Here is a 27926-nt window from a genome sequence, read left to right as displayed (position 1 = left end):
TAAGTTAGCACAAGCAATTTAATGGATATGAAGATGGTAAAAAATGTAGCGTTTTTTTGGCAAAACTATCCTTGTATTGTTATAGCTTTGCTACTATTCAATGAGTTATAAAACAATAAAAATGGCTCAATCACTACCAGCTTCATGGTGTAAGTGACCGTACACTTGACTGAATAACTATTACCGTACATTTATAATATCATTTTCACATTTTTTTAATTATCATTTTATTAAAATTATCATATAACAATTAGTTTAGTTGTAGATTATATTTTAATTAAGAAAAGTACTATTTTCCCCTCCTAAGTTTCTCTTATGGCACGTTTGGTTCGCAGAATAGGCCTAAAATGGAATAGCATTCCCAGTAATAGGCTTATTCCACTGTTCCCCTCTGGTATTAGGATGTTTTTATTCTTATTACCTCCAAATTCATTCCGTGAACCAAGCATACTGTTCATATTTTTTCCTTCATGATATAACTTATATTCCTTGGGTTCAAGTTCAATGGATTGGTTAAATCCACATACTTTTAATTAATTAAATAATTCAATTAGATGGTGTCACACAAAAAGAAAACATTTAGAAAAGATGTCTAATAGCACTCTTTAATTAAATATTTATGATTATTAAATCATGTGCGTATTTATACATATATTATCTGTGTATATATACCAATATACATGACTGTTAGCTTAGCATTATATATTTTTTTATTCTTCTTTTTTATGAATATAATTTTTTTTTAAAAATACTTACATTATTATTAAATAAAAATACAAATTCTATTTTTATATTTTTTAAATATAATAATTAAAATTTATCATTTTAAGAAGTTACAAAATATAACTTAAATAAAAATTTTATCAATATTTAAATAAAAATTTTATCAATATTTTAATATTTAGCATGAATTTTTTACAGGTACAAAATATTTCTGTGTGTATGTATGTATATGTGTGTGGTCTAGCGGCACTCGGTTGCACTCCCATATGGAAGGGTGTGTTCGGGCCTGGATGTATATTTGACTCTTTATGTTTCAGTAGGTATGCTCACAAGTTTAGAACTTTATATTCACAATTTTAAATCTCAATATACAAAAATTATATTACTCAATATTTACAATTTTTAAACTCTATATTTACAATGTTGTTATATAGATTAAAAAATTGTGTTATACTATTAAATATATAGTTATGAAAATGTAGATATAGAGTTATGAAATTGTGAACATAGAGTTAAGAAAGTGTGAACATAGAATTATGAAATTGTGAACATAGAGCTTAAAAATTATGAATATAAAGTTTAAAAATTGTGAACATAGAGTTCTAAAATTATGAATATAAAGTTTTAAAATTGTGAACATGTACGCTTGAGTCTATGGCATAACAACTAGTTTTGAACAGATACTGCATTTTAAAAGAGATAGTAGTGATAAATAAATAAATAAAAATGAAAATGAAGAAAGGTGTTCCCATTGTGTTTATTCGCGGAAGGAGAAGAGAATATTCATTACTGAGCTCTAAATCTCCGCCGGCACAACCGTCAAATGCCACGACGATCTTCCGGTTGGACATACCGACAAAACCTTCCAGCACGTTCTACATCTCACATTATTCTTCTTCTTCTTCTTCTTCACCAAAAAGGCCCCGCCTTTTTTCACACCCATTCTGGTCCGCACACATATAAACTCGCCTTTCCCACCTCTTCCTCTCCTCCAGATCACAATTTTCAATACCCAGATTCCCTTTTCTTCTCAATTATACACATTTCTTCTTCCGTCTACTCGCTCATATCTAGCTAGGGTAGTTTGTTTGGTTCTTGAAATGGTTGAAACGATGTCCCAGAACATTCTTTTGACGGGGGGAGCAGGCTATATTGGGAGCCACACTGTGTTGCAATTGCTGCTCTCTGGCTACAAGATTGTTGTGATTGATAATTTGGATAATTCTTCTGCTGTTGCCATCAAACGAGTTCAGGAGCTTGCTGGCCGACACGCCCACAATCTTGAGTTTCAACAGGTGTTTTTTCTTTTGAGGCTTTGTTGTCGTGAATATTGAGTTTTTAAAGTGTTATTATGCCTGGAAAATGTTCAATTAGTACCCCTGTAATCTTGGAGAGGTAAAATTTAAGGGAAAGAATTTTAACTTCCTCTTATGATTCGGGATCTTGCGATTCCATTTGGGTTTTTGCTTTTTTTTTTTTTAGTGAATGTTTGATGAATTTATCTCACTTCTATATGAAACAATAGGAATTAAGAATTAAGTTAATTTTCATATAGAATTTCCAAGTGGAGTTTGCAGGTGTTAAATTGATTAAATAATTTGTGTGTTTTTTTAAAGAAAATTCCCTCTTTTGGAATTAAAGAATCTGATGTATGTTTCATTTTGAATTTAACTGCAGATGGATCTCCGTGACAAGCCTGCACTTGAAAGTCTTTTTTCCTCTAAGAAGTTAGTTCCTATACTGATTGATTGATTCTGGTTTCCATTTATTTCGGGTATTGAAAATTTTAAAGAAACATAGCGGCATAGTCATTTCAAGTGCATTCTCTTGCCCACAAAACTCGAAATTCTCTCACCCTAGATTCTCACATCCCGACACCACAAGATAGTGGAGGGGTAGGGGTAACCGCAACCAAAATGCCTAAAGGATACACACTTGTAATCACAGTCACGAGTTTGAATCCCGGCTCTATTGGCCTGAGCCGGTCAGCTATGGACAACTTAGGCTGGTTTACCTTGAGAATTAGGGTCACAAGGCGTGGTTTACCCAGTGTACACGTTTGGATAGTGGCAGTGGGTAAGAGATAGTGGAGGGATAAATCGCAGAAGTAGCCCATTAGGTGAGAGGACTAGTTCCTGACTCCCACAAGGAGCCTACCACATTGGGCTGCATGGGCTTAATTTTGTATTCTTGCCCACAATCTATCGCTCAGGAATCAACTGAGTTAAGTGCATTCTATCCTTTGATGGATATCTCTAGCTGTTTGTACTTTCACGCAATACCTTTCCTCAGTAGCTACTCTGTACTGTATTCAGGATTTAACTTAAGAGAACCCATTTCACTGCTTCCAGGACCTTGATCATATTGAACATTATATTTAAGCTGTTTATTTATTTTTGTTCTTTTAATGGCTACATTGCATTTGGTATTATGTTTAAGCGCCAACCACCTAATATTTTCTGCAGGTTTAGTGCTGTTATCCATTTTGGTGGTTTAAAAGCTGTTGGTGAAAGTGTGCAGAAACCTTTGAAGTATTATAACAACAATCTCATTGGTACAATTACCCTCCTGGAAGTCATGGCTGCCCATGGATGTAAAAAAGTACTTTACCAAGATTCTGTATATTTTCGTGTTTATCAAATCTTTGGTTGCGTTTCCTGTCCTGACTCCCCCTCCCAATCATTTCAGCTTGTGTTTTCGTCATCAGCGACTGTTTATGGTTGGCCGAAAGAGGTCCCATGCACAGAGGAATCCCCCCTTAGTGCTGCAAATCCATATGGACGAACCAAGGTACCTTTTAAGCTATATTTCCCGTTCTATTATGTGTATAGCTTATTAAATATAACGGATCATTCTTGTATCTGAACAAAATAAGTGCTCAAATTTTTAGAAGGTATGTCAGTGTACTTATCAAATGTGTATGTGTGTGCCTTATAACAAAGAAAATTATTTTCTTTTTTTCAGCTTTTCACTGAAGACATATGTCGTGATCTCCACCAATCAGACTCGGAATGGAAAATCATATTGCTGCGATACTTCAATCCTGTTGGCGCCCATCCTAGTGGCTACATTGGTGAAGATCCGCGTGGAATCCCAAACAATCTCATGCCTTTCGTTCAACAAGTTGCTGTCGGGAGGCGACCGGCATTAACAGTTTTTGGAAATGATTACTTAACAAAGGATGGTACAGGGGTATTTGTCGAAACCATGACCTAACCTACTTACCTGACCCTCGAGTTCTCTTTGTATTGTGTACTAATGTCTTTATCTTTCCAGGTACGCGATTACATTCATGTTGTGGATTTAGCAGACGGCCACGTGGCTGCATTGAAGAAGCTGGCTGATCCTTCAATAGGTATACCCTAATTTCAGGATTGTAAGACCAGAAATTGCAATTCCTGGAATAATTGACTATTTGAGCACAAGTGAAATTGCGGTTATCAATCTGTTCTTATATTGCTTTCCCCCACAGGCTGTGAAGTTTACAACTTGGGAACTGGAAAAGGTACATCAGTCCTGGAAATGGTGGCGGCATTCGAGAAGGTATCAGGCAAGGTATGTATCTATGAATTTTTAGAATGGGGATAGTGTTTTGAAGCTAACTGAATGTAATTTACAAACCTAACCAAAGATTCGGCTTGTAACATTAAGTTGTTTTTTTTTTCTGTGATCAGAAAATTCCGCTGAAAATGGCTGGTCGACGCCCTGGTGATGCTGAAACTGTATATGCAGCAACAGCGAAAGCAGAACGCGAGCTAAACTGGAAGTAAGTGCCTCGATCGATAAAACAGTAGTTTAAAAACAAGTAGAATTGTTGGGCAAAAACAATGGTTGATGATAAAGTGATTTGCAGGGCAAAATATGGGATAGAAGAGATGTGCAGAGATCAGTGGAATTGGGCAAGCAGAAACCCCTATGGGTATGAAGGATCTCCTCAGAAATCTGCATGTTTCCTGCCTTGTCTTCCCAGGAATCAAGTACAAGGTTGCCTTGCACAGAACTAGGAGGAGGATGTGTGTTTTATTTTACTTACATAAATACCCCTACCTACCACTCAGTATTCATTTATTTCTCTAACATCCAACTTTTGCTGTTGCTGAATTTATTTAGGTTTTCTTTAGCTCCCTCCAGCCACTGATCACAAATAGGATATATATTGTTTTTGTATTACTTACTTGATTCATTACCTTTCTTGTTTTGCATTATTAAGTAAATACAATTCTTTTGGGTTTGTTTGTTTCTCTTGTTTTTGCCTAGTTATGGTGGAGTAAAATAAATAAATAAATACGTGCTAATTTGGTTAAATGGGTTTGACTGAGTTTATTTTTGATTTGAATTTAGTATTAATATATAAAATTTATATATTTAAAAATTATATTAAAATATTATTAAACATAAAATTAATTAAATTTGAAAATAATTAAAACATATTAAAGAAAATAAGAAACAAAACAAATTAATTTGATGAGTGAATAGTAAAACATGACTGGTAAAATAAAAACAAATTTAGAGCACTTCAATAATTTGATTTTGGCATAAATTTTAAGATTCAAAGTAGGGGAGAATGAGAGGAAAGTACGGAGTAATAAGCTATAAATAAGCCGTAGTATTATTTGGGAACAAGTAATTAGGCCATCGAACTTGAATAAACCCCAAATAAGTCACTGGACTCAAAAAATAAAGCAATTAAGCCACTGAAATCTAAAAAAAAAACAATTAACCCAATTTTAAAATTTTCGGCGACAACTTTCGCCGATCGGTTGCCATATCCGACGAGGGCGACCATTTCTGGTCGCCCTCACCGGAGAAGGCGGCCAGACATGGTTGTCCCCCTGGAGAGGGCGACCATTTTTGGTCGCCTTCTCCTTGGGGAAGGCAACCAGATCTAGTTGTTGGTCGCCGGTGACGGAAGTTGTTGTTGAAAATTTTAATATTGGGTTAATTGCTCTTTTTTTCAGTTTCAGTGGTTTAATTGTTTTGTTTTTTCAAGTTCAATGAATTATTTGGGGGTCATTTGAGTTCGATAGGCTAATTGCTTGTTTCCAAATAGTATAATAGCTTATTTGTAGTTTATCCCAAAAAGAAAAGCCTATGTTACTGATCCCAGTGTGTGCATAGACAATCGTTATTGCATAGACCTGACAATTATGGACACGACCCATTAATAAGACACGAAACCGGACACGAAAATAACGGGTTAGTGTTTAGTTTTAACATGTCCCAGGTCGTTAACAGGTTGACCCGTTAAGAACCCATTATGATTTCGTGTCTTAACGGGTCAACCCGCTAAACCTATTAAGAACCCGTTTAACCCGTTAATATTATCGTGTTAACCCGTTTACATAGACTTATTTAGAACCCGTTAAAAACCATTGTCATTTAGGTGAATATATCATGAACATGATTAAGAATGAATTTACTACATTAGGCCAAGATCATACACCAATTATTGATGTTCAACAATATGAAATTTGGATGTTTATTGTGTTCAATTTTATTCTAAAAATTAGTTTGGACTTCTTTAGTTATGATTTTTGGATGTTACTTTATAATTTTAGGAATGCTATAAATTGAATAATTTGTTTGTTTGTTTGATGGATTGGATTGTATCTTTTATTTCTTTTTTTATATAACTTAATTTTAAATTTTAGTTTTTAATATATCAATAGATTTATTCTCAAAAAAAATATCAATAGATTTAACGGGTTTAAACGGATTTCGTGTCATATCGTGTCGACACGATCTGAAACCCGTTAACAAAACGTGTCTATCGTGTCGATCCGTTTAATCCGTTAACAAATCGTGTTCGTGTTACAATTTTGAACCCGTTAACCTTAACGTGTCGTGTCCGTGTTTAGCCTTATCGTGTTGTGTTATTATCGTGTCGACCCGTTAATGAACCCGTATACACGAATTGTCAGGTCTAGCTGTGTGGACCATAAATAAAAAGTACATTTTTAATATATTAAAAGTACATTATTTTTGTACATAAAACACATTATTTTAGAGTACATTATTTTTGTACTGAAGGTACATTATTTGATATAGCATAGAGTACACACACCCAATTGGAAGCTTCTTATGATTTTTTTTTCTTTTGTTTCTTTTTTGAGGGGGCTCACTTTCTTCCAAATATCAAGTTATTTTGACATTCAATACTTTTTCTATTCTCTTTCCTCCACGTACACATTACAATCTGTAAATATCATCCAAAATTCTCTTTATTAGAATTTTAGAAATACTCTTAACAGGCAAATCTGAGAAAGCACTTTACACCACTTGATTGTCAGCTGCCACGTGTTTGCACCATTTCAATTTCCACCTAATTAAACCCAATTCAACATTACATTACAGGACAGCAATACTATCATGCTCTAGCACCTTCCCATTTATCCATTCTTGAAAATAAATATATAAAATAATAAATGTATATGGAATTATTATGAGATTAATGAAAAGATGGTAAAGTGAGAAGGTATGAAATAGAATTGTGTTTTTTTTTTTTGATAAAAGACTTAATGCATTAAATAAATAGAATTGTGTTTTATTTAGCTAAAAGTTTAAATTAACAATAAACATAAATGTTTAATATTTTATATATAAAAATAAGAAAAGTATTGAATCGTCAAGTTAAATTAAACTATAATAAAAATGAAATATACTTTAGTTAATTCTTAAAAATAAAATAAAGTGGACACCAAGAATATGATATATAATAGGGTCAAATGGTGAATTTGGTTGAGAGAGAAAGTTTATGACCAATAGTTGTGCACTCCATTTTCATTAGAAGAATCCATGAAAACCAAAAACTTTTCTAAATTTATTATTATTGAAAAATTTTATGGCGTCAAATAGTTTCAGTACTTGTATCATTGTTCCAAGCACTTCATATATGCTATTTGGAGTGTACTAATTAAATATTTTAAACTCATTTTTGAAAGTAAATATTGTAAGCACTTGTTCACTTAGTAATCGACAATTAAGTCAAATTAATATCAGTTGTACCTTAACTGATATTGATAATTGATTCATGCCTTAAAAAATAATATTTTTTTTATATTGAAACTTCGTTGGTTATTTTATTTAATTTACAAAATCTAAAAACAAAATTGAGCCAAATTTCTTTCTCCAGACTAATAATTAAATAAGCAACTATATATCCATTATAAAATCAATGATTTATGGGCCTGACTATATGCACATCCAATATTCACACTTATAAAAGAGTCATTTGCTACACTCATCTCCATCACGTTGAAACAAGACTATACTTATGGAGACCAAACAAAGAGCTGCCATGTTTGTCTTCATTACTTGCTCTGCAATTCTCATCGTCCTCTCTTCTCCGCCTTTAGCCGCCGCCGAATGCATAAGAAACCCCGTTATCTTCAATTTCGGCGACTCCAACTCAGACACCGGCGGTTATCCCGCCGCGCACGGCAACATTTTCGGATATCCCGACGGTCGTACGTTCTTCCATCGATCTTCCGACCGACTCTGCGACGGACGTTTGATTATCGATTTCCTATGTAAGGAACATCTTCATTTATTTTATCATCTCAACTTCTATAAATTTACTGTTCCAATGTACGTTCCATCTCCATATAGTTAACTAAACTACAGTAATATAAGCCAAGTACACTTGTTATTTCTGTGACTCTCTTTTGAATTATAACAGATAGAAAAAATATATTGAACAGATATTATACAGCAAAAACTTGTGTGAGACTGTCTCACCGTGAGACGGATCGGGTCGGGTCGGGTCAAGATGTAAATGTAACACTTATATGTACAAATGTCATATTTATATGTTCAAATATAATACTAATTAGGAATAAAATTTTTGTTACTTATAAGGGTAAATTTAATACTTTTAAGGGAAAATACAATACTTTTACATTTTGATTTAAAAGTATTACATTTTTCCTCAAAAGTATTATATTTGCCCTTATAAGTAAGAGGCACTTGTCAACGTTACTTTTTCTCTTATAAGTAACAAAAATTGTATTCTTGATTAGTGTTATATTTGAGCATATAAGTATGACATTTGCACATATAAGTATGACGTTTGCATGGTGTTTTGACTTGACCCGACCCGCATCACGAATAAGGATCCGTGAGACGGTCTCACACAAGTGTGACCCTATTACATAATTAGAATCCACAGTACACAAAAAAAAATATGGTAACGTAAATTTATTTAAATATAGAATTTATTTTGATAAAAAAAAATATTTCCTGATTTATTTTCACGTGTTTTTACGTACAGTATCCCCGTGAACTCTTACCTCTGCAGTTTGTTTATAATTAAGAAAAAAAAACATAGTACGAAAGAGATCAGAAACAAAAAAACAAGGAAATGTCACGGAGATAGATGTTTTATAGCTGTTGAATTAATAAAAATAATTAAAATTTATTAGGTATAATGATGTAGACTGATGCATATTCACAGGTGAGAATGTGAAAGCGGACTACTTGTCTCCATATTTGGAAGCTCTTGCACCAAGTTTCAAAAATGGAGTTAATTTTGCAATAGGTGGCTCACAGACACTTCCTAAATTTGTTCTTTTCAGTTTGAGCACCCAGCTTCTTCAATTCAACCGTTTTCGCACTCGTTCCCTTGAATTTCACTCAAAAGGTATGTTTTTTAATAGACAAGAACTTTATAATCTAGTAATATATGTACAATTTATATATATATATTTTTTAATGAATAAGTCTTGAATTGATTTGGTTACTACTAAATTAAAACCCAATGAAATAGGGACGAAAGGCATGCTTGGAGAAGAGGACTTTGAGAATGCACTATATATGATAGACATAGGGCAAAATGATATTACGGGTGCCTTTTCCTACCTCTCTAAAGCTCAAGTCATTGAAAAAATTCCTTCTTTCATTTCTGAAATCAAAGATGCTGTTTGGGTATGCCCAATTCTTTCTTCTTTCTTATTTCTTTTCCAATAATATATGCAATGCGATCAAATTATTATTATTATTATTATTATTATATAGGCAATATACAAAGCTGGTGGAAGGAAATTTTGGGTGCACAACACTGGGCCAGCGGGTTGTCTACCTCGGATTCTTGCAACAACAAAAGTGGGAGATCCGAGTACTGAATTTGAAGAAATTGGTTGTATCAAGTCTCTGAATGAAGTTGCACAAGAATTCAATGTTAAACTTAGTGATCTTTGTGAAGAATTAAGACATGAAATGAAGGATGCTACTATTGTGTATGTGGATATTTACACCATTAAGTACAACCTCATCTCCAACTATGTCATCTACGGTAATCTTTCTCCTATATTATAAGTTATTCTATTTATGTCTCTCTTACCTCACGCTAATGCATCATAAAAATAAGGAAAAATGAATATTTAACTTTCAATTGTTAAGGTTTAGCCGTTTTAGCTCGGGTTATTATTTTCAATTATTTTAAATCTTTACAATTTGACAAATTTAAAGAAACTTAGTGAAGGTTGAGAAAGCATGTGCGCAACAAGATAAAATAATATGAAATTCTTAAAATTAAATCTTAATGATGTGCATGCTTTCTTAGCTCTAATAAAGTTTCTTCAAACTGTCATAGTAGGGCCAAATTAAAATTATAATGATTGATTGGTTCTCTCGGGCCGAACCCATTGTATGTATGTGACTTTATTAGTGTGTTTTACCTTTTGTGTATGATTAGTGATCGAGCTATTACACCAGAGCAAGTTAGGTTTGTCTACTACACACCTTCTCGAGTACGTGGTGATTGCGAGTTTCCATCATCACCCAACAAAAATATGTTGATTAAAAATATATAATTGAAAATGATACTTGTGGGCCACGATAGTTAGTGACTAAAACAGCTAAACACTAACCGTTGAAAAGTTAAAATCACACTTTTCTCAATCTAAAGTAAAAATAGTATTTTTTGCATATAATGAATTGTTGCGCCCGCGGAAGTGGGATAGATCAGATTGCAACAATAATTTGAGAAAGAAAAATAAATGAGGCACAGATTTTACGTGGAAAACCCCTAAACAAATTAGGGTAAAAACCACGGGCAAGGGTAGAAGAATTTCACTATGAGAAAATAGGAGTTACAACCACTCTCTAACTAACAAGGAGAAAACAAGGATAATTCTCTCTTGCTAGGAAGGAGAAATACACTCAACAAACTCTCTAATATCTCTAGTATATGAGGGAAGAATAGAATGATTTGGGATGACTAGAATGACAAAATGACCTCCCTATTTATAGTTGTAGATTTGGGGTCATTTTGTAATTAGCCTAAAATGTAAGGACCAAACAATAAATATTTTGTTCAACAAAGTTTGGCTACCTAACATTCTTGTTCAAAGTTGGCAACTTCCTAATTTGGCTGCTGCATGGATGTTGCCTAACTCCATTTGCCGACATGAATCACATGCCTTTACACCTCGATCATGTCAAGTTTACCAAGTAAGCTTTATAACAACGCTACGTTGTATATCGAATTTAATTTTATGTGTTTGATTAAAATGAATAGGGTTTGAGAAGCCATTAATAGCATGCTGCGGAGGTGGTGGTGCACCCTACAATGTCAACATAACGTGTGGACAGAGCGGGTTTAGCGTATGCAAGGATGGGTCGAAATATATAAGCTGGGACGGAGTGCATTACACTGAGGAAGCAAATGCAATGGTGGCTGCCAGTGTTCTATCTACAAATTATTCAACTCCTCCATTGAAGTTTGACTACTTTTGTTCCACTAATTCCTAATTGCATATATGCACTATCATCAGATCAGATCAGCTCCCACACCGTACCACTACTACACTTCAAGATTTGTGTAGTGCTGAAATCGCAATGGTTGGGTGTGTAATGAAAGTTTGAGATGTCTCAATGGAGAATATATATAATTATTTGCATTTAATTTAAGCATAAATCAATTTTATTCTAAGGATTATATATGCTTTGATTCTTCATTCCGTTTAGGCAAATTATTCTATGGCCAGTCCATATTCCAATGTGAATTTGGATCCAAAATACACAATTTACATACTAAATATTCTTAATTTAAATTGTGAATAATATTCAGCATATAAATTATGAATAATGAATGTGGATCCACTTTACAAGGTGGACCCCAGGTCCATGGTATAACTATTGATTTGTTTATCCACCAAACATTAACTATAACAATTTGATCAAGTTGTCAAAATGTTAAAGTTGGATAAATTCATAAAAAAAGAAAGGGATAATGGTCAAATAGACCCCTAAACTATTAGCCCCTTAAATACAAAACACTTCAATTAGGCACTTAAAAGTTAAAAAGAAATACAATTAAACCTCTTTATAGGTTACCATAATGGGCTAAAATTAGTTGACTTGACATCCACATGTATTCTAAATGCTGGCATGTAATATATTTAATATATTTAATTAATTAAATAATTTTTTATTTAATAATTTGACAGTAATTTTTTTGCTCTTATTAGTATATATATATAAACATCATGCCTGCTAAGGCCTTCACCATTAAAGAAATTTTGTCGAGATTTTGGAATAGTAACACCTAAGTAGAGTTTTTAACAAATGTGAGCGGTGAAATTTTGGTGGTATTTTTCTCTTGTTAGGGAAGAAATTTTGACAAGTTGTGTGGGGCCTACTGTAGAGAGGAGAATTGCCCCTCACGTGCGTGAGGCGCAATTCTTGTACCCAGGCAGACGCGTAAATGCCTATGTTTTTATTTTTTAAACTTTTATTTTTATTTTAATTTTTCCTCAACTCTCATTTTTTCTTTCCTAATTACACCCCTCAAAAACCAATTACCCTATAGGACTATACATTACGGCAAATTATTGTCTAGACCATGGTCTACATAGGTATGGAACATGAATATAAGGTATATATATATATATATATATAACGGGTAAAACACTAGTCTATACTATATATAAAAATATTATCCTCCTACAAAATTTTTCCGCCCAAACGTAGGAGTAAGTTACCCGTGCGATGCACGGATTTATTATATTTTTAAATAATAAAATTAAAGATGAAACTATGAACAATTTTAATATTTGGATGTCTACATTTATTTGATTATGAGATTAGTGTAAAAGTAACACTCAATTAATTGAATAATATATAACTCGTTGGTCTGCAATTATCTTGAAAATTTTAATATGTAATATGATTTATGTAATTATATTATTACTAAAATAAATATGGGAAAAGTTGGAAATAATTTAATTGTAATTATTATAAAAATAATAATTTCTGTATACACTAATATGAAGTTTGGACCATTATTTGATTATAATTAGTAATATATATATATATATATATTAATTTGTTTCATTATTAACTTAATTACCATGTTTAAAAACAGCCTATTAAAGGGTGTGAAATAGTGTAATAATATTTTTTTGTATAATCTGGATCATTATTTGATTAATTAAAATTAATTCCTTAATACCTTATTTCTTAATATTATTATAGTACAATAATTTCGAATATTAATATGTCAAATTTTTTATTTTGCGGACAACCTAATAAGAGGTGAGAAAATGACTTAATTAATAATATATGTATAGTAATTTGTCGAATTATTAACTTAATTACCATATATAAAAATAGCCTATTAATTACCATATGAATACTAATAATTGTATAGTAATATGAATACTTATTAGCGTAGTTAGAATAATAATTATTAGTATACTAATCTGACCATTATTAGCTTTACTATAATTAATTTCTCAATTAGCAAAATAATAATTTCTTAATTTTACTAAAATTTATTCAACTAATTCTTTAATTTCATAAAATAGTAATAAATGTATAGTATTATGATAATTATTAGCTTAATTTGAATAATAATTGTTAGTGTAATAATATGACCATTATTAGCTTTACTAAAATTAATTCATTAATTTTGGCAAAATAATAATTCCTTAATTATACTAAAGTCTATTTAATTAATTATTTAATTTTGAAAAATAGAAATATCTGTATAGAATAATAATTATTAGTGTATTAATATGAATTCTGTACAATTATTACAATTAATTTCTTAATTCTTTAATTATTTAATTATAATAATCATAATTGTAAATAAAATTAATTAATTAATTGTATGTATCTTTTTATTTTTATAAATTTATTAATTAATTGTATGAATTTTTTAATTTATTTTATTTTAAATTTATTTGCCAAACATGATTGTCGCAGAAGGAGTCTCTCCGGTGCTCACGGTTCATTAAGTCTTTATTTTTAGTAAAACAGATAAATGTGATTAATCTTGAAATCTTAATAACTTGTTAGTTTAGCACAATTATTTAGAGTTGGGATAAGGTTCAAATTGGCCACTGAACGTAACTTAAAAGTGTAATTAGGCCATTGAACAAAAAAAAAAGTGCAATTAGACCATTGAACACTCTTAATGTATGCAATTTCGCCTGATAGCAGGTTAACATCAGTTTCATCAGGTTACTTACTTACGTGGACGGTAAGTTGACATTTTAAAATAATTTTTAATAATAAATTATTTAAATAAAAAATTCAAAAAAAAAACACACACACCAGCGGCCACCCCCTCCCCCCTTAATAATACCCTTGTTATCTTGATAGGAAACCTACGGATAAATCAAATTTAATTAATTAATTAAATTATTATTATTATTATTTACTGGAAGTCAACTTATTTCACAAAACAATTGAAATCTTCATCCAAAATCATAAGCGAAAGTTGTTTTGTGAAAAAAGTTTTAAAATGCCAACTCACCGTCCACATTAGAAAGTAACCTGATGAAACGGATGGTAACCTGCTATCAAGTGAAATTGCACGCATTTGGAGTGTTTAGTGGCCTAATTGCATTTTTTTTTGGTTTAATGGTCTAATTGCACTTTTCAGGTTACGTTCAGTGACCAATTAGAACCTTATTCCTTTAGAGTTTAATACATGGTAAAATCTTAAGTAATATCCAACTTGTCATTTTTGTTTCTAAAGTCAAATTCCTTTTCAATTAAAATATGTAAGTATGTGAGTATGTATAATCTATCTATATATCATTCTACAATGAGGTAAAAAATAAATAGTAAGTTTCATGAGTTTAGTATATAACTATATATGAGTATGGATAATTATTTGATTAATTAGTAATATATGTATAGTAATTTATCTCATTATTGACTTAATTACCATATTTAAAAACAACCTATTAAAAAGTGTGAAATGATGTAATGATATTTTTTGTAGTCTGGATCATTATTTGATTAATTAAAATTAATTCTTTAATTCCTTATTTCTTAATATTATTATAGTACAATCATTTTGAATATTAATATGTCGAATTTTTATTTTACGGACAACCTAATAAAAGGTGAGAAAATGACTTAATAAGTAATATATGTATAGTAATTTGTCTAATTATTAACTTATTTACTATATATAAAAACAATCTATTAATTACCATATGAATACTAATAATTGTATAGTAATATGAATAATTATTAGCGTAATTAGAATAATAATTATTAGTATACTAATCTGACCATTATTAGCTTTACTATAATTAATTTCTCAATTAGCAAAATAATAATTTCTTAATTTTACTAAAATTTATTCAACTAATTCTTTAATTTCATAAAATAGTAATAATTGTATAGTATTTTGAATAATAATTGTTAGTGTACTAATATGACCATTATTAGCTTTACTACAATTAATTCATTAATTTTACTGAAATAATAATTCCCTAATTATATTAAAGTCTATTTAATTAATTACTTAATTTTGAAAATAGAAATATCTGTATAGAATAATAATTATTAGTGTATTAATATGAAGTATGTACAATTATTACAATTAATTTCTTAATTCTTTAATTATTTAATTATAATAATTATAATTGTAAATAAAATTAATTAATTAATTGTATGTATCTTTTTATTTTTATAAATTTATTAATTAATTGTATGAATTTTTTAATTTATTTTATTTTAAATTTATTTGTCAAACATGATTGTCGTAGAAGGAGTCTCTCCGGTACTCACGGTTCATTAAGTCTTTATTTTTAAATTGTTTTGTGTATGCAAAGTTACATTTTTTATTTTTTACTTCAACATGTGACACACTGACACATGATTGTCCCGAATGATAAATAAACTTTCAAAGATTTTAAAAAATAAAAAAGGATTTAGATTTTAAAAGTTAATTTTTCAATAAAACACATGAATGTAATTAATCTTGAAATCTTAACTTATTAGTTTAGCACAATTATTTAGAGTTTAATACATGGTAAAATCTTAAGTAATATCAAACTTGTCATTTTTGTTTCTAAAGTTAAATTCCTTTTCAATTAAAATATGTATGTGTTTTCAAAAAAAAAATATGTAAGTATGTGAGTATGTATCTATATATCGTTCTAGAATGAGATAAACAATAAATAGTAAGTTTCGTGAGTTTAGTATATAACTATATATGAGTCTGGATCATTATTTAATTAATTAGTAATATATGTATTGTAATTTATCTCATTATTGACTTAATTACCATATTTCAAAACAACCTATTAAAAATTGTGAAATGGTATAATGATATTTTTGTAGTCTAGATCATTATTTTATTAATTAAAATTAATTCTTTAATACCTTATTTCTTAATATTATTATAGTATAATTATTTCCAATATTAATATGTCGAATTTTTATTTTACGGACAACCTAATAAAAGGTGAGAAATGACTTAATTGGTAATATATGTATAGTAATTTGTCTAATTATTAACTTATTTACCATATATAAAAACAATCTATTAATTACCATATGAATACTAATAATTGTATAATAATATGAATAATTATTAGCGTAATTAGAATAATAATTATTAGTATACTAATCTGACCATTATTAGCTTTACTATAATTAATTTCTCAATTAGCAAAATAATAATTTCTTAATTTTATTAAAATTTATTCAACTAATTCTTTAATTTCATAAAATAGTAATAATTGTATAGTATTATGAATAATTATTAGCTTAATTTGAATAATAATTATTAGTTTAATAATATGACTATTATTAGTTTTACTACAATTAATTCATTAATTTTAGCAAAATAATAATTCCTTAATTATACTAAAGTCTATTTAATTAATTACTTAATTTTGAAAAATAGAAATATCTGTATAGAATAATAATTATTAGTGTATTAATATGAAGTCTGGACAATTATTACAATTAGTTTCTTAATTCTTTAATTTTTAATTATAATAATTATAATTTCAAATAAAATTAATTAATTATTTGTATGTGTCTTTTTATTTTTATAAATTTATTAATTAATTGTATGAATTTTTTAATTTAATTTATTCTAAATTCATTTGACAAACATGATTGTCGGAGAAGGAGTCTATGTGGTGTTCACGGTTCATTAAGTCTTTAATTTTAAAGTGTTTTGTGTATGCAAAGTTACATTTTTTATTTTATTTTTACTTCAACATGTGACACACTGACACGTGATTGTCCCGAATGATAAATAAATTTTCAAAGATTTTAAAAAATGAAAAATGATTTAGATTTTAAAAGTTAATTTTTCAATATATAAAACACATGAATGTAATTAATCTTGAAATCTTAACTTGTTGATGAGCGAAAAACAAGCTGTCTGACTAAATTCGTAAAAAGGAAAAAAAAAAGAAGAAATGTATGTATGTGGATTTGGTGAAGAGGATGCTTGGTTGGAGAAGAAATGTATGCAACAAAACATACTTCTCGAGAACGGCGATCGAGCTTTCTTCTTCTTCTTTGATGTAATGGCAACCGTGTAGCGGTGAGATCATATCTTAAACGACGGCGTGAGAGCAAATCTGGTTTCTTCTTCTTCTTCGATGGTGGAACGATTGCGCCTCCGGGCTTTATTCTTCATTGTGTTTTTATGTGGTGAGATCAAATCTAGAAGGTGAGAGATAGAGGAGAGAAACGAAATATAGGGATCGGAGACTGAGATGTGTTTTAAATTTGTTTTAGTGGCTTATTAGAATATAATATTTGTGAGACAAGAAAGGGAGAGTATGGTGATATATATAGCACAAATTGTAAAGCAAAAGGTTATAAAAGGAAAGTGTAATTAATTTTAATTTTAAATGATTTTTTTATCCAAATATTTGATATTACAAAAATGCCCCTGAGAGTTTGAGAGGGAAAAATGTTCTAGGCACTTCTGTTATTATATATAGATATAGATATAGTAATTATTATAATAATATTAATATTAATAATATTAAATATTATTATTATAGAATAATATTAATGATAGAATAATATTAATTATAATTGGTTATAATAGGTTATTAGTAATTATGATAATTATTTAGATACAAAAATTATTAATGTCAATCATATTATATTATATATGTATATATAAATATAGTATTATCCTATTATACCTATATGTAATTATGAAATTGACAGTTACATACATTCATATGGAAATAGTTATTATATAAATAAATATCTTACAATACTACACATTTTTTCCCTAAGTTCATCATAATCCCATTATATCCTCTTCATTGGTAATCATTATGCATTTCTTTCCATAACATCTTAATCCGAATATATATTCTCTTATCTTCTTCCATTATTGCAAAAAAATTCTCCATCCTTCCCCATAGTTTTTTCTCTTTTCTCGCCAAAAAGGAAGAAAAGAACTAGCAAACAAAGATTATCAACTATGAGTGTTTCGAGAGTGCGCAGTGAATTTTGATTTCTTGAGTAAGTATTCATGTTCACCAAAATACATTTACGCCAAAAGTAATCATTTTTCGTAAGTGTTTATGTGCACCATCTTTCTAAAATCCCTCAAAAATAATTTCTATAGTACTTGTGAATAATTGTTATTTGACTTATGACTTATGTAATATTTGTATGTGTATTGTATGTTTGGATTATTGGTACAAATATTGTATATTGTGTGTTTGATTTAGGCAAATGGAGACAAATATCCAATCCAGGACAAAGATAAGCTAAGGAACAACTTAAAAATCATTCAGGATTACCTTTGTTCATTTGAGTTATCACAGGGTTTGATAGTTGTTAACACATTAGCCGCTAGAGAACAAGTACATTAGCCCAATTTATAAAAATCATAAATAATGATATATAAAATCTCCAAAGTTACAACACCGCATGCGTAGATCTACACATTAGCTATTAATTTGAGCAATTGTTTGCTCAAACTCAAGCAATGATAACATCAAAAAACATAAATGATCCAAAACATATCTTCAATTGCACTATATAATATTTGATGTTCTAATTTAAATAATTATATATCGATCCAAATATTTTTAATATATTATTATAACAAATCCATTCCGTGTATCGCACGGGCGAAAATACTAGTATATATAATAATAGAAGTGCCTGTAAATCTTTTCCCGCCCAAACTCAGGGGCACTTTTGTAATCTTAGACATTTTGACTAAAATGGTAATTTTGTAAATATTATTCCAAAATTCATATCTCAAAATTTATTCACCTCCAATCAAATTTATTGCCTCAAATTTCACCTACTCTTCCCTTAATTAATTTGGCTAATTAGGTGCAGAATTCCGTAGTTCCAAAATAGCCTCCCTAATCCATGCATGTTTGTTTTCTTCTTCAATCCACAACACTTGCCCCTCTCTCTCTCTTTATGACTATAAATAAAAGAAGAAATCCAGTCAACCACCATCACCAATATTCATCTTTCTTAGTTATGCTATTTTTTGTTGATTAAATCCATTGTTTCACTGTGTTTCGATATATATTATGTAATTATAAAATTATTCTATTGATATAGTTTTGGATCTATTGGGTAGAGGAAGATCTTAAACCGATGTATGATTAATACGTTTTACTTTGTTGATTAAGGAATTATTTTAAATTTATATTTAAATAGGTTGAAAAGTGAAATTGCATTTATATGATTGTGTTCAAGTTAATTATATCATCCCTTGATCTAGAACATGGGGGGTTGGGGTTGAAAATTACCACGTAATAGAGCTTGTAGGGGAGGGATCTTTTGGGGAGGTCTACTGATACACTCCCATTTGTACCGATTTTACTTGTGTTTTTATGTAGGGTTTATAGTAAATTGTGTGATAAAATATTGTGTCCAATGGTTATTTCCTTGTTTTCATATTTAAAATGGTATAATGCTTGGTTTAGATGTTTTTGATGTGTTTAGAAGTGCATTAGAACCATTTGGGAGCAAAAGCCAATCCAAAGGAGCCAAAGAGTTGTAATTCCCGCTACCATGGCGACACCTCGGTAATCGGACCATATCTCAGCCTAAGAATATCCAAATGAGGTGATTCTTGAACCATTGGAAAGAAGACTTCAAGGGCTACAACTCTTATGAAGACATCAAAGTGTGGTTCAAAAGGGAAAAGGGTCAAAATTAGGCTGCAAGTCGAAACTGTGTTGCAGACGGATTCTCGACGCGTCGAGAATTTTCTCGACGCGTCGAGAGTTGGCAGAATGCCAAGATTTTGGTTCGGTAATATCTCGACGCGTCGAGAAAAGTCCTCGACGCGTCGAGAAATCGCAGATCTGAAATTTCTGCTGTTATGAAATGTCTATTTTGCCCCTCATTCTCCACCCACTATAAAAGCATCATTTTCTCTCCAAACCCTAAGCTTGGCTGCGGATTTGGACAAAAGGAGATCAAGAAAGGGAAGCTCTCATCTTCTCAAAGAGCTCAAAGAGGAAAAATCAATTGGAGAAGAGAGATCAAAGAGAAGAGCTTGGAGGCTTCATTCGGGAGAATTTCTTCCTCTCTTTTCTATTTTAAAACTTTATTGTATATTTGTTGAATCTATTTTAGCCATGATAGGCTAAGCTTTCCTTTGGGATTTTTGGATTGATAAGTGTTTATGAACCTATGTGCCTAGTTCTTTAATTGCTTGAATGAAATATCTATTTGGGTTTATTACTTGTGTTGTAATTGTGGCTTAATTTCTTGATGCTTGTAGTTAAGGATCCTAATTACTTGTTTCATTGCTAAATTTGTCTATGAATTAGAGCACCCACAATTGCACTTGATTCTTGTACCTCGAGAGAGGACATGTTGATTAAGGGATTTATTGTGAATAGCTCACGAGAGTGAGTATTCCAATTGTGAATAGCCCACGAGAGTGGGTATTCCATTTATTGCTAGTTCTTGATTATATGTTGTGAATAGCTCACGAGAGTGTGTATTCCAATTACCTTATTTTGGGATTGAATTACGAGAGTAATCTTTCCCTTTTAGATTGCAATCATCCACACTTGTTGAACCCGAATGATTATTTCACTTTAGATTGGCACTAGGTGATTAAACACTTTGACACCCAAAAATCCCGCGCTTAATCTCTTGTATATAAAAGTCCGTTTGCCTTGCTTCATTTATTTTGTTTTCATAATTATAGATAAATACCCATTGTTAACGTAGGAATAGCTTCTCGTGAATTAATTAGTAACTAGTGCTTGATACCCCGCTTCCCTGTGGATCGATAACCCCGGAATACTCCGGGTATTTGTATGTGGTTTTATGCTACGACCATCTACAAAGCGAGGCAAAAGTATACATTGGTATTTTTTTCCTTGCTACACTGTTATTGTTAGTTCACACTTTAGTTGTAGATTTTTCTCAATTTACAAAAGGTTGAAAATGGGTGTTATTTTTTAGACTGTTGCAATAAAATTTATCCCTAAACACGGCAAAAGTGAGAAGGATATTCACAACCTGAGGATGGTTTAAAGATATACAAGTAATGGTGTTGTTATTCATAGTTTAATGTATATACATAATTTTTATTTTCTTCTTACAATATTTATTTGTTTTTTGGAGATGTATTGAAAAGTTGTAACCCCTCGGTTTTTTCGACAAAGTTAAGGTTCGAGAATATTGATGTAAAATTTTTTAAGCTATGACGTTTAAGAGAAGACTGTTCGGTGCTCGAAATAATTTTTTGGATTAGTTATCAATAAGCTGCGAACTACGTACCGGTCTCGAACCGAGAAATTTTAAGGATATATATTCAGTTCGAATTTTCTAGAATTTGGATTTTTAAGTATTATACGATTAAGCCTGAATTTCTAGTTAGTTCAAGAAAAATTTCAAATGGACTGTAAGGGATAAGTTGTTACGGACTCTGAACCTAAATTTGGCGGATTACCGGAAAATTCCCAAAATTGGTGATTTGCGACGGGAATATTTTTACGATAATTTTGGTATTAGAATTTTCCCGAATTAAGTTATAATCCTCCGAACGTTCATCTGATTTAAGCATAAACTGGCCAATTAGATTAATATCTTCATAAGGGATTCATGAGGTGATGACAAGTGGCAAAACCCAAATCTTAGTCTAGATTGAGCCATTTAATGTTGTGACATGAGGGGTATGGTGCATTAGTACTTGTGACTTCCATTCCAAGCCAAACATTTATGATCATCTCTCTTCTCTCTTCATCCCATTTTCGAAAACACACTAAGGTAGAAGAAGAAGAAAATTGTTCAAGTCTTTCACTTGTGATCTAGAACTTCCACTCATTTTCTCCACTCAAGTGACCAAGTCTAGGTAAGACTTTAAGCTTTGATGGTTCATTCATCTCTAGAACTTAAATTTTCCTACTAAATTCGTTTATAACATTAATTACAAATATAAAATTAGGAAAAATTAGCATAATTGATACTAGCTAATCAATTTCATAATATAATTTTTCTATCATATTTTAATTAATTGATACTTTTGCTAATGTATCTTATCTAAAAAGCTTCATCCTTTTTGTTTTAATAATTCTGATCCATATGTTAATCCGTTTATCATGTTAATCTATATAGGTAATTACCATATAGTATTTACCATCTAAATAACTCGTGGTAATTACCAATCGTATTTAACATCTAAATTTATTGTGGTAATTAAACATAGAGAATACCTTCTTACGATGATTTTATTTATTTATTTTTTTACTTTAAATAATACTACTTATAAATTATTTGTGCACTTCCTTTGACTACTTTTAAATAAAATCTTAAAAACTATGACAATTAAAAAATTAATACTTTCCGTAATATAAATTTTATCTAATAAATTAAGGAAATTGGTAATACACATATTACGCCCAAAATTAAAGGAGATTACAAAAATTATGATAATTATTTCAGTTCACATATTATTATGCTTGTGAATTACGTCCATATAATTATGCAAATTATTACACATAAAATTATGTCAATTAATTCACACATTATACTTTTATTTTTTTTTGAAAATAAACGTAGCTATTCCATTAATTCGTAACATAAAACGTTTACATCAATGATCAATGAAATGGTAAACCATTCCTTACAGTCAGACATAGAAACAACTTTTCTAACTATGCTATAGAAAACTTGAATCGCAGACTGTTACATAACTAGGAAGCTATGTTCCTTCAAGGAACTTAAAGCTTCATCAAAGATTTGGGTCTTCATCATCATTCTTTTTTGCTCGCCCAGGATAAGATCAACACTTGCCGAAACCAAACTAAACGATTTATGCTAATGATAATGAAAAGCTCGTGAAAGTAACGAGAGGAAAAAGCCTGTGAAAGTAACGAGAGGAAAACACAATAATAGAGAAAATAAAAAGTGGTAAAGCCAAAATAGGGTTGGGAGTTCAAGACTACCAACACAAACCCCAATACCTACCTACTATTATTTTATTCAAAGGGAAAGAAAACAGAAGAAGAAGATCTGTGGCGGTGGTCGGAGGCGGACGGAACTGCGACGGTGATCGGGGCGGAAGAAGAGCGAGAGTAAACGTAGAAGGTGACCAAAACTGCCGGCTCAAAGCTCCATTAGAGCTCCGGCTGGAGGCCGGCGGTGGAAGCCGAAGTTGAGCAGCAGAGAAAAGCTTTTTGTTTTAGAGAGAAAAGGGAGGCAGCATTAGGGTTTACACACGACCTTTTGGATTACACATTATACTTTTATTAATCTATTTTTTTTATATTTGATATAAAGGAAATTAATCGTACACATATTACAAACATAATTAAATGAAATTAAACCTACGTACAAATATTACGGACATAATTAAAGGAAATTAAACATACACATATTACGTCCATAATTAAACGGACATCATAATTAGCATAATATTATTAATTAAGAATAATATATACTCCTTACTTACCATATAGTAATCATAATAAAATGGCTTCATTTTTATTGGATTAATGATAAAGTTTTCTTCCCATATAGGAAATTAAACATATTATGGTGAGTAATTAAAGGTAAATAAACATACACATATTATAATTCAAGAAAATTAAACATACACATATTACGTCAATATTACCAACATGTATTTAACACTTTAATCTTACTATGAGAATTAAGAAAAAGCGACTCCCTTCATTTGTTTATAGTATATTATTATTATTATTGTTGTTGTCGTCGTTGTCGTTGTTATTATTATTATTATTAGCTAATCATTAAGAAAATTTCATTATTAAATTCTCCTAAAATTATACTCATAATTAGAAAATTTATAAATATATAGAAATATGCTTAAATACGTACATATATTTATTAACTATATTAATCTATAATAAATTTAAAAATTAAATTCTTTTAATTTCTAAATGCAATTCCTTAAGATAATATGAAATACATTAAGTAAATAAAATTATAAAATTAAGTAGGGTCACACTTGTGTGAGACCGTCTCACGGGTCTCAATCCGTGAGACGGGTCGGGCCACACAAGTATACGGGTTAACATGTGCATATCATGTATCTTTTTATGTTTCTCTTTCTCCATCTAACGCTACTCACTCTTCTCACCCTTTGCATCTCACATTGCATCTCGCTTCACTGTCTCTGTCTCCTCTCATCTCCGTCGCAGCCTCCAATTCATAATCCTAAAAACAAATTCAATTAGATTGCAGACAATTTTATGCAAATTCAATTAAATTGCAGCACCAAGACACACCCACTGCCACTCCATTTTTATTCTCAAAATTCCCTTACTCAACCCAATCAAACTCAACAATTCTCAAACACGTTCGCCATCTAATTTATTCAATTCGAGCAGACTATACTGCATCACAATAAAAACAACCCAATCTCAAACAATTCAATATTGAATTTTCAAACCAAACTGCAAACACTTCTATCAGCAAATTATTGCCCTTTATTCTCCAGTAGCAGCACATTGTATTGCCTCTCAAACAGCAGCAAAACATACATTCAACTTCAAGCACATTCAAGCCATATAAACCATTGAACCCATCTAATCAAATGACCTCCAATTCTAGAAATTATTTAAAGAAACCATTCCAGATTCACAATTTCAGCCACAAAGAGATCCACTATCTTAGAGCATTATATTATTCAAACCAGTAGCAAGCACAGTATTTAGATGAAACTCACCTACTGTTAGCATATCTCCACTGTCGTTCAATAAGAGCAGCTGCTATCATAGCATTTCAGAATTTCATATTAAGGTTAAATCAACATTGCAGCAGCAACATTAACGCAACAATACTTCCATTCTCAATTTATTCCATTCCATTAATTACCTAGCAGCAGCTGCAAATATCCTACTTCATAACATAAATGAATATTTATAACTTTAATCATCAAACACAATACTTTATAGTGCAAAGATACTACTTCATATAACAAATAAATAATCAGCACTTTAACCATTAAATTGAATACTTTATAGCCTAAAACTATTACTTTTAAACACAAATGAATAGTCAATACATTAACCATTAAATCTAATACTTTATAGCCTAAAACTAGTACTTTATAGCACAAATGAATATTCAAGACTTTAACCATTACATCTAATACTTTAATCATAAAAAACAATACTTAATAGCACAAATGTACTACTTCATAACACAAATAAATACTCAACACTTAAAGAATTAAATCTAATGCTTTATGGTGCAAATATACTACTTTATATCACAAATGAATGATCATGACTTTAACCATCAAACACAATACTAAATAACACAAATATACTACCTAATAGCACAAATGAACACTCAACACTTTAACCATTAAATTGAATACTTTATAACCTAAAACTAGCTTAGTACTTTATAACACAAATGAATACTCAACACTTTAACCATTAACTCTAATACTTTATAGTGCAAATATACTACTTCATATCACAAATGAATACTCAACACTTTAATCATTAAGTTTAATACTGTATAGCCTAAAATTAGTACTTTTAGACACAAATTAATAAATAGTCAATACATTGACCATTAAACCTAATACTTTATAGCCTAAAACTAGTACTTCATAGCACAAATGTATACTCAACACTTTAACCATTACATCTAATACTTTAACCATCAAACACAATACTTAATACCACAAATGTACTACTTCATGGCACAAATAAATACTCAACACTTAAAGCATTAAATCTAATACTTTATGGTGCAAATATACTACTTTATGGTGCAAATGAATAATCATAACTTTAAGAATTGAACATAATACTTTAAGCATTAAATCTAACACTTTTTACCCTAAATTAGTACTTCATAACACAAATGAATAATCAATACTCTAATCATCAAACACAATACTATTTTAGCACAAATCTAATATTGTGAACATCCAATGACATATTATTCTTGCTTTGCTGACTATATATGTTATTTCCACATCTGTCTGATGATGTTGTTGTTTCTGTTTTCTTTGTTTAAAGTATTGATTTTCTCTGTAAGACTAAAACTTGGAGTCATGTTAAGAATACGTAAGATTATGTGTAATCATTGAGCATATATGTGGGTTAAATTCAATATGGAGTTTTTGGCAAGCGAGAAGTGAACATAGTGGTTCTGTTTCAGACTTTCAGCATTCCTCAATCTAAATGTAATTAAAGTTGGAATAAGAATTACTCAAATTATCACAATAATTATTCACAAGCTTCCAAACATATACTCTGGAACAAAAAAGATGCATTGCAGTTTCTGGTCAAACATAGCTGAGATGAGAGAAATTCTAATTTGCCGAGTTGCAATACTTACCGAAGTTGGAGGCTACGGTAGAAATGAAGATGGAGGAGATGAGAGGTAGAGAACTTGAGCGGAGGATTGGAGATAGGAGGATACAGAGACGAGGATGAGATGGGAGCAGAGGATCGGAGATCACTACTACAGAAATCACATACAACGTCGGCTAATTAACGTCGGCTAAATACTTAGCCGACGTTATATGTTATAAAATCCTATAACGTCGGTTATTTACTAATAGCCGACGTTAAAGGGTGTACTTTATAAGACGGTGTGATACGACGTCGGCTAAGAGATTAGCCGACGTCGTATCATACATTATTAAACACTATATTAATCATACAAAATTTTAATTTTAATTTTGTATGTCATGTATACCCTGCCAAATATATGAAAAATCTAACTATATTATTATATTGTATATTTTAATATCGTTTTGTTTTTTTAATTTTTTTATTTAAATTCATGGGAATATAATTTATTCCGTGCATCGCACGGGTTAAACACTAGTTTTTAATATACTAAAAGTACATTATTTTTGTAGTGAATGTACATTATTTGATAGTATTTATAAAATAATGTACATTCAATACTTAAATAATGTACTTTCAAATAATATACTTTATGTACAAAAACAATGTTTTTAGTATATTAAAAATATACTTTTTATTTATGATCCTCAATCATTATTGCATGGATCATGGTCCACACAGCTGTGTCGACCATTAATAAAAAGTACATTTTTAATATATTAAAAATATTTTAATTAAAATTACTTATAATAAAAAAAATTTAATTGAATAATATATATAATAATAAATCCATAACAAAATATACAAACACAACACCATAACAACACTACAAATATAAAATTACAAATTATAAAGTCCAAACATCAATAATTATTTAATTATTTATATATATATATTCAAAATTTTGGTATACCCTTCAATTAATTAATTTAACCAACCATTTTGGAACGAATTAATTTTTAATAAAAAATTTACAAATTATTTAACCGATAATTGAACCAAAATTTTTTGCTTAAAGAGTGGTTAACTAAAATTCTTCAATTTGGTCAGTTAACCAAACTTTCACCAAACACATTATTTCTAAACAATTATTAATCTAAACTAAACTAGTAGTTGCACCCGTGCGATGCACGG

The 27926-nt window shown here is 30.0% G+C and overlaps 2 protein-coding genes across 2 annotated transcripts; both read left to right on the top strand.

The window, feature by feature from the left end:
• The first annotated feature begins 1487 nt into the window (after positions 1-1487).
• LOC115998146 (UDP-glucose 4-epimerase GEPI48-like) lies at positions 1488-4964 on the top strand. Its single transcript, XM_031237629.1, has 9 exons — positions 1488-2018; positions 2401-2450; positions 3189-3324; positions 3412-3513; positions 3688-3915; positions 4000-4078; positions 4196-4278; positions 4398-4489; positions 4577-4964. Exons 1-9 carry the CDS (start codon positions 1824-1826, stop codon positions 4725-4727), a joined length of 1116 nt encoding a protein of 371 aa, XP_031093489.1. The 5' UTR covers positions 1488-1823; the 3' UTR covers positions 4728-4964.
• A 3025-nt stretch (positions 4965-7989) lies between these two features.
• Positions 7990-11638, top strand: LOC116000023 (GDSL esterase/lipase LIP-4-like). The gene is made up of 5 exons (XM_031240011.1): positions 7990-8252; positions 9176-9361; positions 9488-9645; positions 9736-10012; positions 11240-11638. The coding sequence occupies exons 1-5, from the start codon at positions 7997-7999 to the stop codon at positions 11470-11472; spliced, it is 1110 nt and encodes a 369-aa protein (XP_031095871.1). The 5' UTR covers positions 7990-7996; the 3' UTR covers positions 11473-11638.
• Positions 11639-27926: the final 16288 nt, after the last annotated feature.

This window comes from Ipomoea triloba, chromosome 12 (assembly GCF_003576645.1).
Source record: "Ipomoea triloba cultivar NCNSP0323 chromosome 12, ASM357664v1".
NCBI classification, from domain to species: domain Eukaryota; kingdom Viridiplantae; phylum Streptophyta; class Magnoliopsida; order Solanales; family Convolvulaceae; genus Ipomoea; species Ipomoea triloba.
The sequence above is the reverse complement of the archived record's forward strand: the minus strand, read 5'-3'. Positions and strand labels throughout refer to the sequence as shown.

What these genes read in the sequence shown, in the direction of transcription:
- LOC115998146 (XM_031237629.1), top strand. Translation starts at nt 1,824, where the DNA reads ATGGTTGAAACGATGTCCCAGAACATTCTTTTGACGGGGGGAGCAGGC. An exon ending in ACAATCTTGAGTTTCAACAG is followed by an intron (nt 2,019 to 2,400) that starts GTGTTTTTTCTT and finishes ATTTAACTGCAG; the next exon opens with ATGGATCTCCGTGACAAGCC. An exon ending in GAACGCGAGCTAAACTGGAA is followed by an intron (nt 4,490 to 4,576) that starts GTAAGTGCCTCG and finishes AGTGATTTGCAG; the next exon opens with GGCAAAATATGGGATAGAAG.
- LOC116000023 (XM_031240011.1), top strand. Translation starts at nt 7,997, where the DNA reads ATGGAGACCAAACAAAGAGCTGCCATGTTTGTCTTCATTACTTGCTCT. An exon ending in CCTTGAATTTCACTCAAAAG is followed by an intron (nt 9,362 to 9,487) that starts GTATGTTTTTTA and finishes CCAATGAAATAG; the next exon opens with GGACGAAAGGCATGCTTGGA. An exon ending in CTCCAACTATGTCATCTACG is followed by an intron (nt 10,013 to 11,239) that starts GTAATCTTTCTC and finishes TAAAATGAATAG; the next exon opens with GGTTTGAGAAGCCATTAATA.